At 60.7% G+C, this 12,461-nt stretch overlaps 2 protein-coding genes across 5 annotated transcripts; one reads left to right on the top strand and one right to left on the bottom strand.

Moving 5' to 3' along the window:
• Nucleotides 1–46: 46 nt before the first annotated feature.
• PCBP4 (poly(rC) binding protein 4) lies at nt 47–10,134 on the top strand. Of its 4 annotated transcripts, none has more exons than XM_072941387.1 (13): nt 47–238; nt 6,274–6,418; nt 6,593–6,616; nt 6,727–6,759; nt 6,983–7,099; nt 7,325–7,456; nt 7,610–7,738; nt 7,971–8,045; nt 8,203–8,247; nt 8,322–8,385; nt 8,510–8,562; nt 8,654–8,823; nt 9,443–10,134. In XM_072941387.1, exons 2-13 carry the CDS (start codon nt 6,338–6,340, stop codon nt 9,756–9,758), a joined length of 1,239 nt encoding a protein of 412 aa, XP_072797488.1. In that variant the 5' UTR covers nt 47–238; nt 6,274–6,337; the 3' UTR covers nt 9,759–10,134. The 4 variants fall into 4 exon arrangements, with proteins under 4 accessions (XP_072797488.1, XP_072797489.1, XP_072797487.1 ...); XM_072941388.1 differs by having other exon boundaries at nt 9,246–10,134; XM_072941386.1 differs by having other exon boundaries at nt 8,507–8,562.
• Nucleotides 10,087–11,984, bottom strand: GPR62 (G protein-coupled receptor 62). The gene has a single exon (XM_072941391.1). The coding sequence runs from the start codon at nt 11,963–11,965 to the stop codon at nt 10,874–10,876; it is 1,092 nt and encodes a 363-aa protein (XP_072797492.1). The 5' UTR covers nt 11,966–11,984; the 3' UTR covers nt 10,087–10,873.
• Between the last annotated feature and the right edge of the window lie 477 nt (nt 11,985–12,461).

Genomic DNA, 12,461 nt, shown 5'->3' with positions numbered 1-12,461 from the left:
CTGTAATCGGATCCGGGGAGGGGGCGGGGAGGGGCCGGGCCGGGCGGGCCGGGGGTGGGGGGGGGCGCGGAGCCGGGCTCCGGGCCGGCCGGGCTCCGCGCCTGTCAAACCCCTCATTGTTCGCAGCTGATGTCACTCGCAGTTGTGAGCGGCCGCCTCTCCCGGGGACAATGTGGGACTGAGCGGCCCAGCCGCCGCGCCGCCGCCGCCGCCGCCGCCGCAGGACAGCCCCAGCGAGGTAGGGCGCGGGCCGGGCGGGGCACCACGGGCCGCGAAGTTTGGGGGTTCGGCCAGGGACGGGGAGCCCGCGCTCGAGTCCACAGGCTGGGTCCCGGGTTTGAGAGACTGGGAGACTGCGAGGAACATGTTCCCTGTCTGTCCCGCACGGGCCCAGGCCTGCACAGATGGGGGGCGCTGGTCTGCCAGAGGAGCCCCCAACACCAGGGAGGGGCTTCTTGGACCTGAGACCCCAGATTTGAGGCCCTCATCCCACCTGCTGTTTCTGTCCTTTGGACCTGCTCCTCTCTTGTCCTCCTGCTTTGGGTTCTGGGTCTGCTCCATCTCTGTCCCCATATGCCATTTCCCTGCAGTTCCTGGCTCAGCACACACCCCTTCCCATTCTCTGCAATCCTTAGGGGAGCCAGACAGACCTCCAGGCCAGGAGTGTGTAGAGATGACAGTTGGAGGCTCCGAGTGGCCCCTCGTGCCCTGGGGCTCTTCAGCTCCTCTGCTCAGACCTAGCTTCTTAGCTGAAGTCCTGGGAGGTGCGGGGGCTCTGGCTACTCACTTCAGCACGGCCCTGGAGCCTCCCTGGCCAGGAGATGGAGGTACCCGCCTCCTCACTCTCCTATCCCAGGCCCGCCATCTTGAGACCTGTGGCACCCTGTGCCCTGCCCGGCTCCAGCACCCTGGGGAGTGGTCTTCAAGGGGATGCACCCAGGGCCAGGTGCATTCCCTTCTCCCAGAATGTGGGCTCTTGGCCCTCTCAAGCCCAGGATGATCACCTTCTTGCTGGACCAACAGAACTTGTGTCCCGGGGGCCCTTCTTCCCCTACAAAGAGCATTTAGACCCCAGGGACTCCCCAGGACCTTAAATCTTGGCTCCCACCTTCACTTTTTACTGAGGTTATCCTCATTGCTTCAGAGCCAGCAACTGAGACCCTATCTTTACCATCTGAAGATCCCCCAGCCCCTCCAGGCCCTAGGAGCCCCTTCAACTTACAAGGCACCCCCATCCCAGCCCCCACCCCCCAGTCTTCATCAGCATGCAGGCTCAGGCTGCCCAAACACAAGGGGATTGTTCTTCTTGCATGCTCAGGGTGGGGGGCTGGGAGCAGGCGGCCCACACACCCTGGCAGGCCCAGGCCACAGGGAGGCTGGTTTTGCCCCACCCTGTGTCCCAGACAGGCTCTGTCCACCCTCCCTACTCCCATCACTGCTCCCCTCCAGCCTCCATCACCATTGCTTAGTGGCACTGATCTCTTGAGGGAAGAGCTCTGAGCTGCACAGGTGGACCCCTGGGTTCTCCCAGCTCAGCCAGTTGCCTCTCATGTAGCCTTACAAACAAGCCCCTTCCTCTCTGGACCTCAGGTTCCTCTCTGGTGGGGCCCTTACAGCTGTGACAGGCCGAGCCTGACTTTGTGAAACCCACACCACTCCACAGCTCTTCTTCCAGCTCCCCTTCCCCATGGGGAAACCCACTCTGGGCCCCCAGAAGTCTCAAAGCACAGCACAAATCCCCCACTCCAGTAATATGTACAGGGAGCCCCTAAACCCAGAGAAACAGCAGGAGCAGGGGCTGGAGGTGCTGAGGAATGGGAACTGGGAATACTGTCCAGGCAGATCCTCACTCTCCCATGTGACTGGTCCTCTGTGCCCTGGGTCTTCTCACTCTACCCTCACTGCTCCTCTGGGACCCTTAGCCCCATCTCTCATCCCTAATTCCTCTGGGCCCTGCAAGCCCTTTCTTCTTCCTGCACACTAAACCTGGTCCTGGCTTCTACCCTCCTGAAGGACCTCCTGCCCTCCTGGAACTCTCTGTGTAGAGGAAAGATAGGCTTGGAAATGCTCAGTTGAGGCTCCTTTGAGTTGCAGGCATCTTTGGGGGAGCAGATAGGCCTGAGTGATTACATCTGACTTGGAAAGTTGGGGAGGGCTTCACAGAGGAGGTGGCATTTCAGAAGGATTTGGACAGACAGTGGGGAGGATGGGCATTTCAAGCTAGGATCAGCCTGGGCAGAGGCCCAGAGGCCTGGAGGTGCTAGGCATGTTTTGCAGTCTGTTGTGTGTGGGGGATGGGGTGGAAATGAGACAAGAGAAGTTGGCAGGGGTCAAATCATGAAGGGCCTTGAGTGCCTGTCATTGGAGGCACTGGGGAGCAAAGGATGAGCAGCAGAGTGGCCCAGTCTCCACCCTGCAGAATGGAAGCTAGAGACATTTCTCAATTTGGGTGAGACAGTGAGGGGATGGGTACCAGTGGGTGGGGCTGTACTATGAAGTTGAGCCCTTTCTCCTGGAATCCAGTCTGGGCCTGAGCCTGCCTTAGTTTCCCTTGGCTGTGAGGACTCTTGGGGGATTGTCTAATGATGCTCAAAGGAGGCTGTAGCCCTTCTGGCACCAGCCAGCCTGTCAGAGTGTCCCTTCTCTGCCTCGCATTGAGTCTACAGGACAGTTCTAGGTCAAGAAAACAGGCTGGAGCTCATGGATCTCAGGCTGCCCCCCTTCAGGGCCCTCCTCCCCTCACTCTCCTAAGAAATGGTTATGAATGGCTATCCTGGTAGGTTGTAAGGCTTAGAGCCTGGGTGCATGGGTCTGAGGATGCTGGGGCAGTCCTTATGGAGGCCTGGCTAATCAGGAAGGGTGAGCATGCCCAGAGAAGGAGATGGGCAGGGGAGTCAGGATCCCTCAGTGCCAATCCCCTCCAGGCCTAGAGTCCACCCTGCCTGACCCACCACCACGCCCTGCTTTGCCTGATGCCCCGAGCCATTCCCCAGCATCACTGGGTGTGGCCAGCATGGCTGCTTTTGGAGTAGGAGTAGAAGGAAGCTGTTAGGTTGGAGGCTGGAGGTGCTGAGGGGGGTGTTGGGGGATGTGAGGTGGGGGATGAACTTGGAGACTGGACTTTCCTCTCTTCCCAGCCCAGGTGGGTCTCTAATCCCTAGCTGGTCCAGACAAGCTGGCTAGCAGAGCCGAGGGAATCCCCCAAGGGGCGGGCCGGTCCACTTGAGTCGCCTGGCCCCAGGAGCCCTCCCCTCCCCCGGATTGTTCTTGCTCCAGAACAAAGCCAGGGTGGACACTTGATCCCTGCATGCGGGGGGGAGCTGGCTAAGCCCCCGGCCCTTTGATTGGGCAGCTGTCATGAGAGAGAGACAGCTGGGGGGGAGGGGCAGGAAGAGGCAGCCGCCATCGCTTACACAGCTGTCACCCCCCCCCCGCCCCCTCCAGCTTGAGTGGCAGGAAGCCAGGGACAGAAGGAGTGGGCACTGCATCTGGGGAGGGGGTCTGGGGAGCAGGAGGGAAAGCCTGAGGTCAGAGGCCTGCTCTGAGCTTAGTATGTTCTGCCAGGAAGCCCTGCTGAGCAGAGGGGGCTGGGCACCCCCAAAGGTGAGCTGGAGGTCAGTATGGCTTGACGCGTGGCTGCCATGTGGGTGACCCAGCAGGGACCCAAGGCCCACTAGGCTGGAGCAGCAAATAACTCCTTAGAGACCCAGTGAGGGTGGAAGAGGCGCCAGTATGCCTAGTAGTGCTGCTTGTTCTTAGGGCTCTTAGGGAAATAGTTAGGGAAACCTGTGTCACAACCCCTTGTTCTCCCCTAAAGACAGGAAGAACCTTGAAAGTCCCTCAGAACAGAAATGACACAGAGAGACCAGCCACTGCCCCCTGCCCCCAGCCCATGTACATATATAGCACAGGTTGGTAAACTGAGGTCCAGGTCTGGTACAGGCCTAACCAAGGCCACCCTCTGAATTTGGGGAAATGGGGCTCTGCCAGGTACCTTTTTTAGGGCAGGAGGCCTAGTTCTGGCCATGTCACGGCCCTTCTGCCCTATTTTCCCAGGAACCTTTGCCCACAGAGGTGACGTAGAAATGGTACGGGGTCAGTGTCAGGTCTCCCACAGGAGACTGCCCCAAAGGGGTCCCTAAGCCCCAGAAAATTCTGGAGCTTAAGACTGTGGCTCTGGATGAGCTGTCAGTCCTTTCCAAACACAGCCCACATCTACTAGCCAGGCAGAGGTCTCAGGGATTACTGATGCCTGCTCCCACCTTTGAAGAGCACCCCCACACCTAGGAAGAGGACTGACAGACCCAGATGGGACAGCCAGAAAGGAGAGGCAGACAGGGCCTGCGACAGAGCCTTGCACTAGCAGGAAGGACCCTGCTAGTCCCACCACGCCCCACCTCTCTGTGACCTTGGGGAGGTTACAGACCCTCTCCAGGCATCAGGCTCAATTTCCCTTTGGAGAATTGGTCTGTTCAGATAACCAGTGTGTTCTGAGCACCTTCTCAAGCCTGGCTCTGGCCTGATCTCTGGGAACACAAGGAGAAGGCGGCAGGCAGCCTTCACTCCTGCTCTAAGGGGCTCCCGGGCTGGTTAGGACGACAGAAACCGAACGCGTCATCATGAGTGTTTCTCTGGGAGAAGTGCAGGCAGCGGGGGGATTGTTACAAGGGCAGCTAGCATGAGGTTGGCCAGGATGCTCACAGAGCACCATCCCTGCATCCAGTGTTGACCTCTGACCTCTGGAGAGCCTATGGGCAGAACTTGAGGAGACAGAGGAGCAAGTGCTGGGGAGGCGACAGTTACTGGGTGCCTGGGGAGACAGGATTGTCACTCCCATGGTACAGGTGAAGAAACAGGCCTCAGGCCATACAGTGGCTTGCTCAGACTTCCTGAGAAAGCCAGGCTGGGAGCCCCAGCCCTACTCCTCCACACGCAAGCTCTGGCTAGCAAGGGAGGTTCTGAAGAGGGCATTGGACAGAGCTCCATACCGTTGACTATCATGTCAGGATAGGGCAGGGAGGTGCCCAGAGGACTCCGGAGTGCTCGAGCCCAGTACACTCATCACGGCTGATGCCCTCCCGGATGGTAGGAATTTGCAGGGTCGGGGCTTGGTCTTGGCTCAGACTTGGTCCCAGTTGGTTCCCTCCCTGTTTTCCTACTCGGGGTCTGGTCCTCCAGTGAGCTCCCCATTAAGGCTGAGCCTTGGCGGGAGACAGCCACTGGAGGAGAGGGATTTCCAAGCAGGATTAAGGTTCAGGATTAAGTTGGGGCATGAAAAGGGGTCGGAGGGGGAGGGCTGGCGGCTGGGCTAATCCCAGCAGCTAATCTCCAGCTCCTTCCTCCATCAGTTAACGGCCTTGACATTACCCAGCCCCGCAGTCCCTTTCTTACCCATTACCCAGTCCCGGGGGAAGTAGTCCCTCCATTTTACAGACGAGGACACTGGGACTCAGAGCCCAAGTGACTTGTTTCTTGTACAGTAGGAAGTGCTCCAGGCTGAGAATGTGGCCAGCCTGAACACTTCTTACCTCCTCAGCACATAGGAGGTGTGCTTGGAAAGCCACTGTACAGACTGCTGGTCCTCTGACACCCAACCCCCATCCCCTAGTCCTGAATGAACCTTGCTCACAGCTGATTTGCAGGAGCCTCTGCTTTAGTGACCTCTAGTGGGCAGACCTCTAGTGGGACCTCCTGGAGCCTCACCACCTTCACTTCCACCCTCCTTTCAAGACCCTCATGGCTCCCATGGCTGCTCCAGCTTCCTCTCCAGCTGCTCCTCATGCTCTAGCCAGTGGGGCTCTGGCCCCTAGACACAAGTGCCTCTTGTTTGAAGTAACCGTTCAACCTTAACCCAACCTTCAAGGCCCCATCCACAGGGGTCCCCTCTTCCAGGAGGTCAGGGAGGAGGCACCTCTTCTCTGGACTCTCATAGGCCTCCTAGTTAATTCTTTCTTCTCATGTACAAAGGGAAGGGAAGGGTACTCATGGAGACTGGGTGCCTGCCACGTGTGCTTATCTCATGTTAATTCCCCTAACACTGCGGGTAGGGCTGGGTATCCCCTTCTTACACATGGGGCAGCTGAGGCTGGCCAGGTTGACACAGCTAGTGAGTTGCACATAGCACGCAGGTCAATGTGACATTGAAACTTGGGGCCCACACTGTCTCCCTGCTCTGGGAGTTTGGCTAGCCTGGCTCTGGGATCCCCAGGTAAGGGCAGGGGACCCGAAAGAGAGCTGAGCTTCTCTCTAATCCCTCTTCCGCCACCCCTGCAGAGCCGGCCAGGCCACAGCGTGGACATACTCCCAGGCCACCTCGGCCCCAGCCCCGCCTGACAGGATGAGCGGCTCAGATGCGGGGCTGGAGGAGGAGCCAGAGCTCAGCATCACCCTCACGCTGCGGATGCTGATGCACGGGAAGGTGAGGGGGTTGGTTCTCAATGGCTCAGGAGGAGGTAGAGGGCAAGGCCAGGCCAGCTGGGAGAGAGTTTGATCTTGGGTGTCCAGTCTTTTGCAGAGCCCCTGCCCCAAGGGGGGGAAAGGGCAGGGCCTGGGGCATTAGTACCTGCTGACTCCACTCTTGTCTTGTTTGCAGGAGGTGGGCAGCATAATCGGGAAGGTAGGTGCCCGGTTCTGTTCTGTGTGTCCCCTTCAACCAGAGGCCTCAGTCCACGAAAGGAGGCAATGACCAGTCAGCCTAAGAGCCATTCTCTGTTTTGTCTCCTGCAGAAAGGAGAGACTGTAAAGCGAATCCGGGAACAGGTGAGGATGGAGTTTGGGAGAGGAGCCCAGGGCACCTGGTTTGGAGGGGAGGGGAAATCCCTGCTCCACCTTGTCCCTGAACCCACCATCTGGGATGACAAGTGAGTGCCCCTAGAAGGTGGCCGTTTCCAGCCTGGGGCCTGCTGAGTAGAGGGGCAGGCAGGTTCCTGCCCGGGAAACAGAGAAGGAGCCGCACTGCCCGGCAGTTGTCCTGTATCCGCAGAGCAGCGCCCGGATCACCATCTCTGAAGGCTCTTGTCCCGAGCGCATCACCACCATCACCGGGTCTACAGCAGCCGTGTTCCATGCAGTCTCCATGATCGCTTTCAAGCTGGATGAGGTCTGGGGCTTGCTAGGGTGGGAGGCCAAGGGTGATTCCTGGGGAGAAACAGGATTCCGATGCCACAGGATGGCTACAGGTGGGAGGGAAGGCCAAGCCCAGGGCAGGCTTCTCTCGGAGTGGGATGGGGGAGGGCTTTGCTCCTTCATCCCGCAGCAGGAAGGTGTCCCGGGGGTGGAGAAGCAGCAGGGGTGTGCACAGCCAACCCACAGTCTTCCTGCCCAGGACCTCTGTGCTGCTCCTGCAAATGGGGGGAATGTCTCCAGGCCTCCAGTGACCCTACGCCTGGTCATCCCCGCAAGCCAGTGTGGCTCGCTTATTGGGAAGGCCGGCACTAAGATCAAGGAGATCCGAGAGGTAAGGGGAAGGGGATACCAGCCTCAGGTCTTACCCTTCTGTTTCGAGGGGCACCTGGGCTTATGGCTTCCTGTCCCCTGGGGAACTCCAAGCCTGGGCACTCTACTCTGGGTTATGGGAGTAGCCAGAGGTGGCCCTGTTCTCTTCTTGCAGACTACAGGTGCCCAGGTGCAGGTGGCAGGTGACCTGCTCCCCAACTCCACTGAGCGTGCTGTCACCGTGTCCGGGGTGCCTGATGCCATCATCCTGTGTGTGCGCCAGATCTGTGCTGTTATCCTGGAGGTGCTGCCCTGGGGCAGGGAGAGAGGGCAGGGGGTGGGCCCTGAGCCTGCCTTGTCAGGCCCCTAAATCCTCTGCATGTGACCCCAGGTAGAGGGCAGGGCGGGGCTGCAGGGATGGATTAGGAGCTCCAGGATGTTGGGATACATTTACCTGGGGGCTATGGGGAGGGCCTTGGGGAGGTCAGGGATTCCTGACAGGATCCTGATAGAGCCTCCCCATTTGTGCCTTCCAGTCCCCACCCAAAGGAGCCACTATCCCATATCATCCAAGCCTCTCCTTAGGTACTGTCCTTCTCTCCACCAACCAGGTGAGGGGGACAGCAGGAGGGGTGGGACATGTTACTGGAGCAGGGGGAGTAGGTGGAAGAAAGAATTGGGGGTCCAGGGAGAGGTGGGGAGGAGTGACCCTGGCCAAATTGCCCTGACCTGTCACATTAACCACTTTTACCCACTTTGTGTCCACAGGGCTTCTCCGTCCAGGGTCAGTATGGGGCTGTAACCCCAGCTGAGGTGAGTGACTACAGCCCAGGCACCCCTTCCTGTACCAAGCCTCCTCTGACTCCTGACCCCTCTTCTCGGCACAGGTCACCAAGCTCCAGCAGCTCTCAGGCCACGCAGTCCCCTTTGCCTCACCCAGCATGGTGCCAGGTGAGCAGCCCCTGCAGAAGAAGGCAGGGGTAGATCCCAAGGGGCCGGGCAGCGCCCCCTGGAAAGAACATGGGGAGGCAGGAAAGGCCTGGAATCACACCCAATCCCTCTCTCCCTCTAGCAGGACTGGATCCTGGCACCCAGACCAGCTCACAGGAGTTCTTGGTTCCCAATGACGTGAGCAGGGGATGAGGTGGTTTGAGGGCGGGTAGGGAGGCCCAGGGGCCTGGGCCTTACCGAGGGTTGACTTCTGCACACCCTCCCCCAGCTGATTGGCTGCGTGATTGGGCGCCAGGGCAGCAAGATCAGTGAGATCCGGCAGATGTCAGGGGCACATATCAAGATCGGGAACCAAGCAGAGGGCGCTGGTGAGCGGCATGTGACCATCACTGGTTCCCCAGTCTCCATCGCCCTGGCCCAGTACCTCATCACTGCCTGGTGAGTGTGGGGTAGGGGATTACAGGTTGTGGGGCTTAGGTGCCTGAGAAAGGCTGAGGTCGGGTGGGGAGAGCTGACCTCCCTTCTTCGGGGGCCTGTCCCCTGCCTCCCCTAATTCTGTCCCACTCAGTCCATGTTGCCCCATCTGTCCCTCATGTCCTCTTTCCCCATCCCTGACACTTCTCCCTGGGTCTTTGGCCTCCCCATTTCTCCCCTCACCCCATATGTGTTTGTCCCTTCTTCCTATCCCTACTCTTCCAGCCTTTCCCATCTTCTCCCCAAAGACATCCACCCTATGTCATTGTTCTCAATTCCTCTCTATTTTTCATCTAATCTCACCCCTTATATTTGCCCTCACTGCCCCCTTTCTCACCCACCCCTCCACCTTCCCCTTCATCTCCTCCCTCTATCCCTCTTTCCAGTCTAGAAACGGCCAAGTCTACCTCTGGGGGGACACCTGGCTCGGCCCCCACAGATCTGCCTGCCCCCTTCTCGCCACCCCTGACGGCCCTGCCCACAGCTCCCCCAGGCCTGCTGGGCACGCCCTATGCCATCTCCCTCTCCAACTTCATCGGCCTCAAGCCTGTACCCTTCCTGGCTCTACCACCTGCCTCCCCAGGGCCGCCGCCGGGCTTGGCGGCCTACACTGCCAAGATGGCAGCGGCCAATGGGAGCAAGAAAGCCGAGCGGCAGAAATTCTCCCCCTACTGAGGCCAGCTGAGGCACAGGCGCGGGGGCAGGCTGGACCGCCGGCAGGGGGCTGCCTCCTCACCTTACCTGCCCAAGGAGACTCCAGTCCCAGGGTCCCAAACGCCGCTAATGCCCAGACGCATGGATGCACTCCCTGTCCTGCCCCGGTCTGTGGGTGTTCCTGCTCTCAAAGTGGGAACAGTTTCCAGCCCAGGGTTCTGGGAGCTGCGGCAGCCCCAGTGTAGGGGGCTCCATGTCCTCTAGCTCTGTGCTTGGATGCAGGGAGCATCCTTAGTGCCCCCAGTTTGGGGGGTCACTCATGCACTCCCCATCCCTTAGGGTCTTCCTGCCTACTGCCCCCACTGTGGGGATCAGGGAGGAGACCTGAGGGGTGGCTGGGGGCCATGCTTCTCTCCCCACCTCCCTGCAGATTCCTGCTGCTTCCACTGATACCCTTTTGACTGGAATGGACTGACTGGGCTTGGCAGAGGGCAACCCAAAAAGGGGGCACTGCCGGGCAGCTGGGGGAGTGGCATGGGGGCAGGAGCCGAGTTCTCAGCAGCAGACACTCTGTACAGTTTTTTCAATCCCTGTTTTTGAATAAATATTCTCAGAGACCAGGAAGCTGTGAAACACTGTGGGTGTTGGCAAAACCTCCAGAAAAAGGGTGTGGCCAAGGGAGGCCCCAGAGGATCCCCACCTGTGACTCCAACAGCCGCAGTTGGGCTTCAGCCCCTTCCACATGTCAGTTCTAGAGCTTCAGGGCTCCTTGGGGGTCATGTTGTCCAGCCTCCTGCCGCTGGCACCAAGTAGATCCGGTTGTTTTCCGAGCATTTTAGAAGCTGATGGAGGAGCTCCGGTAGTTTTGTCCAGTCTCTCCTGGGTGCAAATGTCAGGAGGGTGGGGGTTCTTTCTGGGTGTCTCCCAGCTGGTTCCTCTTGCTGTGGCTGTAACCCAGACCCTGTTCTGCTTGGCCCATCCCTTTGGCTGTGAGCCCTTAGGGCCCTCTTCACTGTGATCCTGCCCACCTCTGCTTCTTCCTTGGCCCGGGGACCATCCATGAGTGTCCAAATCACCCAAGCTGGAGGAGCCCTTAGAGATGGTCCAAGATACAGATGGGAAAACAGACCTAGGGAAGGGTAAGTCTGTGCTCAAGGTCATGAAGAGATGGGTACAGAACCCAGGATTCCGAGTTCCTAGAAGCCTCTGGGCCTTACTAGGCTGCAGGCCTCCTTTCTCCCATTCCAGAGCCAGAAGTCCAGGCAGGGCATTTGCCACACGCTGTGCAAGAGGCTGGATGGGCCCCTTCTGATACCACCCTGCTTTCTCCGGTCCCTGCTCAGCTTAACAGATAGATCTCTCAGGTGGCCTCTGGCATGCTCAGGCTCTCTCCTCCTGCCAAAACCTGGGTTTGTTCTGGTGCCTCAGAAGAGCCTAGAACAGGGCCCTCTGGAGGTCCCTGGAGGTGCTGCAGGAGTGCGCGAAGGTGCCAGGCCCGCGAAGTGCAGGCCCGCGGAGGCCGGGGCAGCGCTCGGCGGGCGAGGCGGCCCAGCGTTCGGCGCACGGGGCGCTGCAGCAGGCCATACAGGAAGGGGTGAGCGGCGAAGGCCGAGTAGGCTACCCAGGTGACGGCCGCCTCGGCCGCTGCGGCCTGCGCAGCGGGCGCCAGGCACGCACAGCCGTAAGGCAACCAGCAGGCTGCGAACTGGCCCACAGCCAGTGCTGGGGCCAGGGCTGCTTTGACCCCGCGCAGGCGAGGTCGGAGGGGCGGCAAGATGGAGAGGCGGCTATCCAGAGAGTCCGAGCGCGGCCGGGACCCGCGCGCGGGCCGTGGGGGCCTCAGGGCAGCGCGGCGCGCCACGAGAAAGATGCTGCCGTAGGCGCCGAGCAGCAGGAGGGCGGGCAGCGCGAAGGCCAGTAGCGCCCAGAGCGGCCGGAAGGGCCCGAGGCCCCCGGCCAGGACCGAGCAGCGAGCCGGGGCCGGGGGCGGTGCGGGCGGTGGCCCGAGCAGGGAGAGCGCGCCCAGCAGCGCCGCCGCGGCCCACACGGCGGTGAGTACGAGGGTGGGCGGAGGCCGCGCGCCGGGCCGTAGTGGGTGCACTATGAGGCGGTAGCGCGCCAGGCCGAGCGCGGCCACACCGAGCGTGCAGGCGGGCAGCAGCGCCGCCGAGAGGAAGCGCGCGGCGCGGCAGGGCGCGGGGCCCAGGCGCACGCGGCCCAGCCCCGGCGGTGGTGCTGCCAGCAGGCCCAGCGGCATGATGGAGGCGGCCGCCAGCAGGTCCACGATACACAGGTGCACCAGGTAGAGCGCGTCGCGCAGTCCTGGCGTGCGCAGCACCACGACCAAAAGTGCGCTGTTGCCCAGAATTGCTGCCGCCTCCACGACAGCCGCCAGGATCAACCCTATTGAGGCTGCGACTTCTGGGGCGTTCAGCGCTGTGGTGTTGGCCATTCGAGGGCTCAGGCTTCACCCTGTGCTGGGATGCAGAGAGCTAAGTGGAGCTTCCCTCTTCCCCGCCATTCCCTTCACCCGTCCCTTGCTCCTCTGGCCTCTCACCTCACAGGCTGCCCAGGCGCTGGCTCGGTCGCCCAGGCTGCCATCCTCTTGGGGGCTTGGCCGTCCCCATGGAAGGGTGCAAGGCTGGGACTGCGGCTCTCTTCTCCGCCCCAGCAACTCAGCCCCTGCTGGAGATGGTACTGGCTGTCACTCTGATGTTGCCCTTTGGAGACACACAGAGCTGGCAAGGGAGGGGCAGGGCCTGGCACCGGCCCCCTGGGTCCTAGCAGCTGCCAGCTGGAGGCTGTGCTGTGGAAGTGCTGGAGGTGCCTCTGAAGGGGGGCCCAGGGCAGGCACAGGCTGGAGTCTAGACTGAGGATGTTAGCATGTGGGCTTTGGAGTTGGCCAGACCCTCTTCTGTCTTTCCCAGGGATGGGAAGTGCCCCGCTCC

This window comes from Vicugna pacos, chromosome 17, assembly GCF_048564905.1.
Source record: "Vicugna pacos chromosome 17, VicPac4, whole genome shotgun sequence".
In the NCBI taxonomy this organism is placed as follows: Eukaryota; Metazoa; Chordata; class Mammalia; order Artiodactyla; family Camelidae; genus Vicugna; species Vicugna pacos.
Note: the sequence above shows the minus strand (reverse complement) of the source record. Positions and strands in the feature narration are given on the sequence as shown.